Source organism: Plasmopara halstedii (genome assembly GCF_900000015.1).
Source record: "Plasmopara halstedii genome assembly, contig: Scaffold_143, whole genome shotgun sequence".
NCBI lineage: Eukaryota > Oomycota > Peronosporomycetes > Peronosporales > Peronosporaceae > Plasmopara > Plasmopara halstedii.
The window spans coordinates 74-6369 of NW_020187064.1; the positions used below are offsets into that span (position 1 = coordinate 74).

Below are 6296 nucleotides of genomic sequence, written 5' to 3' on the forward strand. Positions count from 1 at the left end.
CCTTTGCCGTTCGGCGTAATTTCTGGTGTTCATTATACAGGGCTGAATATAAATACAGCGGTTTTGGGTGGAGGAAATTCTAAATTTGCGAGGGGGATTCAGGAAATGAAATCAGACGAGTTAAGAACAGATTCTAACGCAAGATTTTGGTTTTAAATTATGGATAGCTTTTCGAGAGGAGAAAGTACATCGAAGCACTCTTTTCGTTTAGAGCTGCTGAAGGATTTTTTTCTTCTTCTCTGGGTCCAGCTTCGGCCAAAGACGGACTAAAGAGGCAAGTTCATCATCTTCTGTGTAGAAGTATGCTACAGGCACTTCAAGAACTTTAGCGAGATGCCGGACGACTTCTATGCTTGCCTGATGAACCCCTTTCTCGTAGCGGTTGATACGTGCGCTCGCTGCAAACTCATCTATGCCAGCCAAAATACCCAGGCTTTTTTGCGATAACGCCATGTCTAAGCGCACCTCTTTGAGGCGTCGACTGAAGAGCTGATTGTGGGGATTGGATGTTTTCATAACTACGATAATCGTAGTTAATGCCGAAGGAAGATACTACGTTTTACGTAGTGCAACCGTTAGATTGATTTTTATGTAAGATTTTCAAAAATTCTCGAGCACCCTCGCAAAACTACGTAAAACGTAGTTTTTAGAGATTCCAAAAAAGCTACGAATAACGTAGTGTTTTGTTAGCCAACTTCCCACAAGGAGATATGAAGAATGGTTTGGTACAAAGCGTGCGTTTTAGCTGCTCTCAAAAAGAAACGAGATTTCGCTCGCCACCTTCGGTCTCAGCGCCTACACAACGATTAACGCTCTTAAGAGACCGTGACACAAAGTAAAATTCTTCTTTGCAGGATCAGTTGGCATCAATCCTGAACTCATATGGCCACGTCGTAACTTTAAATCTGCGGATTGAGGCTTACATGGAAGAAGAATCAAGCACAGCAAAGAGTTACGTCAAATCATACGTAAATCTTTAACAATTCGTGTTTTATCATCATAAAAATTTCGTTCTAAGAAATTTTTACGTAAAATATAACGTAATTGCGTTTTTAAAACAGGGACTAGAACATGGCTAACTTTGATGCAGATTATTGCTACTCTTTCCCCGCAGTGAGGGGCGTCCAGGCTGGACGACCATTCTATATCGCCACTTGCCCTATGCGCATCATTCCGAAGATCTTCAGTTTCGATGAGACAGACGTGCCGCCGGAGCTGCGCGCTCAGCGTATCTTGAATAAATCACGCATCCCAGAGATGGTGCGTTACTTACTTGAAAACCCTAAAGATTACGTATTCTCTGCATTAACTGCATCCATTGCGGTCGATGTACAGTTTGACGAGTTCGAAAACTCCAACAATCTTGGAACGCTTCGCGTTCCAATGGATGCGCAAATTCTTATCAATGATGGTCAACATCGCCGTAAGGCTATCGAGGATGCCCTTTCGGAGCGTCCTGAATTAGGGCAGGACAACATCCCCGTATTGTTCTTTGTTGATGAAGGTTTAAGGCGTAGTCAGCAGATGTTTGCTGACTTGAATAAATACGCAATACGCCCTAGCCCATCATTATCCGCGCTGTACGATCATCGCGACGTAAGCTCGAACCTTGCTCGCTATCTTGCTATGTCTATCGAGCCCTTTATTGGTCTTACTGAACTTGAGAAATCGAGTATCAGTTTGCTTTCCAATAAACTGTTTACGCTAAGCAGCATTAAACAGGCAACACGCGCCCTGCTTGGTAAAGACCCTAAAGTAGGCAGCATTGAGGACAATACACATATCGCTACGCTATACTGGCAGGCTATTTTCAAAGTCATGCCAGACTGGCAGCTTGCTGCACGCAAAGAAGTATCTCCGGCACAGCTCCGCCAGGATTATGTGCATGCCCATGGTATCGGTTTGCAGGCTTTAGGCCTTCTGGGCCGTTCACTACTGACTGAAGAACCTGAGCACTGGCAGGAAAAACTTACGAAGCTAAAAACCTTTGACTGGCGTAAAAGTAATCCTGAGATGATTAAGCGCGCAATGCAGCATGGCAAACTGAGCAAAACCGGCACCGCCATTCAGCTAACTTGCAACGCTTTAAAAATTGCGCTGTCTCTCCCCCTTTCTCCTGAAGAAAAAGAGCTTGAAGCTCAGATGGTTGTATCATGAGTACATTAACTCAGGCCTATGATCTGGCCGACTATGAAGATTTCATAAACGAAGAGCAATTTGCTGGACGTACTCTCGCTGATTTTGTCTCTGAAGTTCAGCGTGTCTACTGCGCAGATAAACGCCCTTGGGTGATTGGCTATAGTGGCGGTAAAGATTCGTCAGCAGTCATTACTCTTGTTTATCTGGCGTTGATGGGTCTTCCGCCGGAAATGCGTACGAAGGATGTGTTTGTCGTTTCCTCTGACACGCTCGTAGAGACGCCGGTTGTAGTAGACCTCATTAAAAAAACGATGCTCCAGATTGAAGCTGGCGCTAAGCGCGACGGCTTACCGATCACACAACATGCTGTAACCCCAAAAACCAACGAGACATTCTGGGTAAACCTGCTTGGTAAAGGCTATCCAGCGCCTACCCGTAGTTTCCGTTGGTGTACAGAACGCATGAAAATCAACCCGGTAAGTGACTTTATCAAAGATAAGGTCAGCCAGTTTGAGGAAGTTATTGTCGTTCTTGGATCGCGCAGCAGTGAAAGCGCATCACGTGCACAGGTTATTGCAAAGCATAAGATTGACGGTTCGCGCCTTGCACGTCATACCACTCTTTCGAATGCCTTCATTTACACCCCGATTGATACCTGGGATGTTGAAGATGTATGGAAATTACTGCGTGGTGCATTCAGATATGCGCCTGATGATATTGATGAGTGGGAAAGCCCTTGGGGCGGTAATAACCGCCCGCTGTGGACTCTTTATATGGATTCCTCAGCTCAAGGTGAATGCCCGCTAGTTATTGATGACAGCACGCCTTCCTGTGGTAACTCCCGCTTTGGTTGCTGGACATGTACTGTCGTCACAAAAGATAAAGCAATGGAAAGCTTAATCCAGAACGGTGAAGAGTGGATGTCGCCACTTCTGAAATACCGCGATCTGCTGGCTTTCACTACCGATCCAGTAAACAAAGACACCTACCGCAACTATAAACGACGCACAGGTAAAGTGAGCTATCAGTATGCGAAGGATGGCGAAGAACTTACAGCTGAGCGTAAACATGTTCCAGGCCCTTACTGGCTTAAGTATCGGCAGGAATGGTTGAAGGATTTGCTGACGATTGAGCGTGATATGAACGCACAAGGTCATACCATTACATTAATCACAGAACCTGAGCTGCATGCCATACGTCAGCAATGGCTGAAGGATCCTAATGAACCTGACTGGTACGATACTTTACCGGGTATTTATCGCGAGGTTTATGGCAAGGATCTGGACTGGGTTATAGACGATCAATCACGTTTCGACGCCAGCGATGCCGAACTTCTCGAGCAAATTGCACAAGGGTTTGATGTTGTCCCTGAAATGGTAATGAAATTGATCGAGCTTGAAGTTTCGATGGAAGGCCTGAGCCGCCGCCAGGGGATCTTCGACAAGCTAGGGACGATCCTCAAGCAAGACTGGGGAAGTCTTGAAGAGATAAAACAACAGCAGGAAGCTTTGCAGAAACGTAATGAACGTGATGTTCATCAGGAAGAAGTGGCAAGCATAGAAGCTGAACTGCAGATGCTGCAGCGGAGAATTACCGAAGTCAGCGAACCAATTCTGCTTACCAGTGAGGAAAAAGAACGTGTTAATTAAACAGCTGGTACTGCGTAATTATCGGGTTTTCAATGGAACCCATGTTATCGATCTGGCCCCTAAAAAACGACAGAACGACGATAATCCCCGCCCTATCGTTTTATTCGGTGGGTTAAACGGCGCAGGTAAAACATCAATACTTTCCGCTATCCGCCTGGCCCTTTACGGAAGGCTTGCATTTGGTTCAACTACTCAACAGCAAGAGTATGTGGAAGAGCTTAGTGCTCTGGTACACAACGGCTCAACTTTGGGTGAACAGCCCGATGAGGCCTCAGTCGAGCTTATTTTTACGTACAACAAAGGTGGTCAGGAGGCTGAATTTACCGTTACCCGCACCTGGCAAAAAGGTAAGCGAGACAAACTGTCCTTACAGCAGGATGGCAAACTCATTGAAGGACTTGGCTATGATCAGTGCCAGGGTTTTTTAAATGAATTAATCCCCCACGGCATAGCCGACCTGTTTTTCTTCGATGGTGAAAAAATTGCGGAGCTTGCTGAGGACGAATCGGGAAACATCCTCCGTACGGCTGTGCGTCGTCTGCTGGGTCTGGATCTAATCGAGAAGCTCCGGAACGATTTAACAATTTTCGTGAAGCGCCAACAATCTGGTCAACTGGCTGAATCTCAACAGCAGAAGCTGCTTGAACTTGAGAAACAGATTAAAGAATTTGCCTTTAAAACCGAGCAACTTCTTGAAAAGGCTGATTTCGCTAAATTGCGTATTGACCTAATCTCCAAGGAAATTGTGCAGAATGAGACCCTACTAAATGCACAAGGGGGGGCATTTGCTCAAACAAAAACCCAGGAGAAACAGAAGGTCGAGACGCTTTTAAAAGAAAAAGATCGCCTGGAAAAAGCGCTTCGTCATGAGTGTGATAGCTCTTTACCGTATGCTTTAGCTCCAAAGACTCTGGGTCGTTTGCTAGAACAGATTAGTGCAGAGACGCAAATAAAACAGGCAAATAGCTTCGAGAAGGAGTTGAATCAATTCCTTACGCAACTCAAGAGTGACATTTCTTTCCGTTCAGGAAGCACAGGCAAAATTGCTGCTGAGGCTATAGAAGATAACCTTAAAACATATCTTGCTGATAAACCAAAAGGTGAATTGCTGTTTGACATATCTGAACGTGAAGCTGGGATGATTCAGCAGGCCATCGAAAAGGACAGTAAGAAAGCTTGGCAACGCTTCGATCTTTATCGTAACCAACTGGCAGAGGTGGAAGAACAGTTAGAGCAAGCCGCAGCAAACATCGCACGGGCACCGGAAGATGATCAGCTGATGGATATTTTTGAAAGACTCCGTGATCTGGATCGTCAACGTGAAGCTAAGCGGCAGGAGTATCGCTCATTGCTTGAAGAAGCAAAAAATACCAAACAACAGCAACTTGATTGCGCTCGCCAGGTACAAAAGGCTCACGATGCAGCACGCAATCAGCACAGCTTTAATAGCGCATTCAACAATGCGCAAGAGACAATCAGCTTGCTTGATCGATACAGTGAACTGTTAACGCAGGCTCGAGTAAAAACCCTCTCAGCTAACTTTGAAGTTGCATACCGTAAGTTAGCCAGGAAAGAAGATTTGCAGCTGAATGCGCATATTAATCCACAAACCTTTGATGTTGAACTGGTGGACGAGAATAACAGAGTTATTAACCGTAAATTACTCTCCGCAGGAGAGAAGCAAATTTATGCGATAGCGATCCTTGAAGCTTTAGCTAAAACATCTGGGAGGGATCTGCCTGTGATCATTGATACTCCGCTAGGACGCCTAGATTCTCAGCATAGAGATAAGTTAATCAACCATTACTTCCCTTATGCAAGTCACCAAGTCGTGTTGCTTTCGACTGATACTGAAGTGGATGAAAGATATTTTGTTGATCAGCTTAGAGATGATATTTCACATGCATATGAGATCGTGTTTAATGCTCGGACAAAGTCATCTGCACTTAAACCAGGATATTTCTGGGAATTAACTAAGGAGATGATTTAATGCTCCCGAATAGAATGCAACTTAGTAGACAAACTGAAGAACAGCTAAAAAAACTTAAAGGCTATACTGGAATTACTCCAAATATAGCTGCTCGTTTGGCATTTTTCCGTTCTGTCGAGGGTGAATTCCGTTATTCATCCGAACTAGATAGCAAGAAACTAGACGGTACATTAGTACTTGATAAAATCACATGGCTAGGAGATACGTTACAAACCACAGAACTCTCCCTGAAAATGCTTTATCCACACATATCTCATAAAGACATGATGAAGGCATGGGCAGCACATGTCGAGGATGGAATAGCGGCGTTAAGGAATTACCGAAGCCTACGTGATTTGACGTTAGGATTATAGATATCTGACGGTCAAAAGTTAATAGACCGCCAGTAATTGACATAGATTTTTCGCTTAACTTAGTTCAATACACTATGATAGATTTTTGTAGTGTATTGAACGACTAGTTTCAATTTATACCAAAACATTTATTAACGTATTCCTTAAACCCAAGCAATCCCATTT

General features: G+C 44.5%; 2 protein-coding genes across 2 annotated transcripts; one reads left to right on the forward strand and one right to left on the reverse strand.

The window, feature by feature from the left end:
• Positions 1-207: 207 nt before the first annotated feature.
• PHALS_01351 (transcriptional regulator) lies at positions 208-516 on the reverse strand (the record flags this gene model as incomplete). The annotated part of the gene is made up of 1 exon (XM_024718668.1): positions 208-516. One exon carries the CDS (start codon positions 514-516, stop codon positions 208-210), a length of 309 nt encoding a protein of 102 aa, XP_024572614.1.
• Positions 517-1161: 645 nt separating this feature from the next.
• On the forward strand, positions 1162-5778 carry PHALS_01352 (Sulphur transferase DndC, putative; the record flags this gene model as incomplete). The annotated part of the gene is made up of 3 exons (XM_024718679.1): positions 1162-2145; positions 2172-3779; positions 3862-5778. The coding sequence occupies 3 exons, from the start codon at positions 1162-1164 to the stop codon at positions 5776-5778; spliced, it is 4509 nt and encodes a 1502-aa protein (XP_024572615.1).
• Positions 5779-6296: the final 518 nt, after the last annotated feature.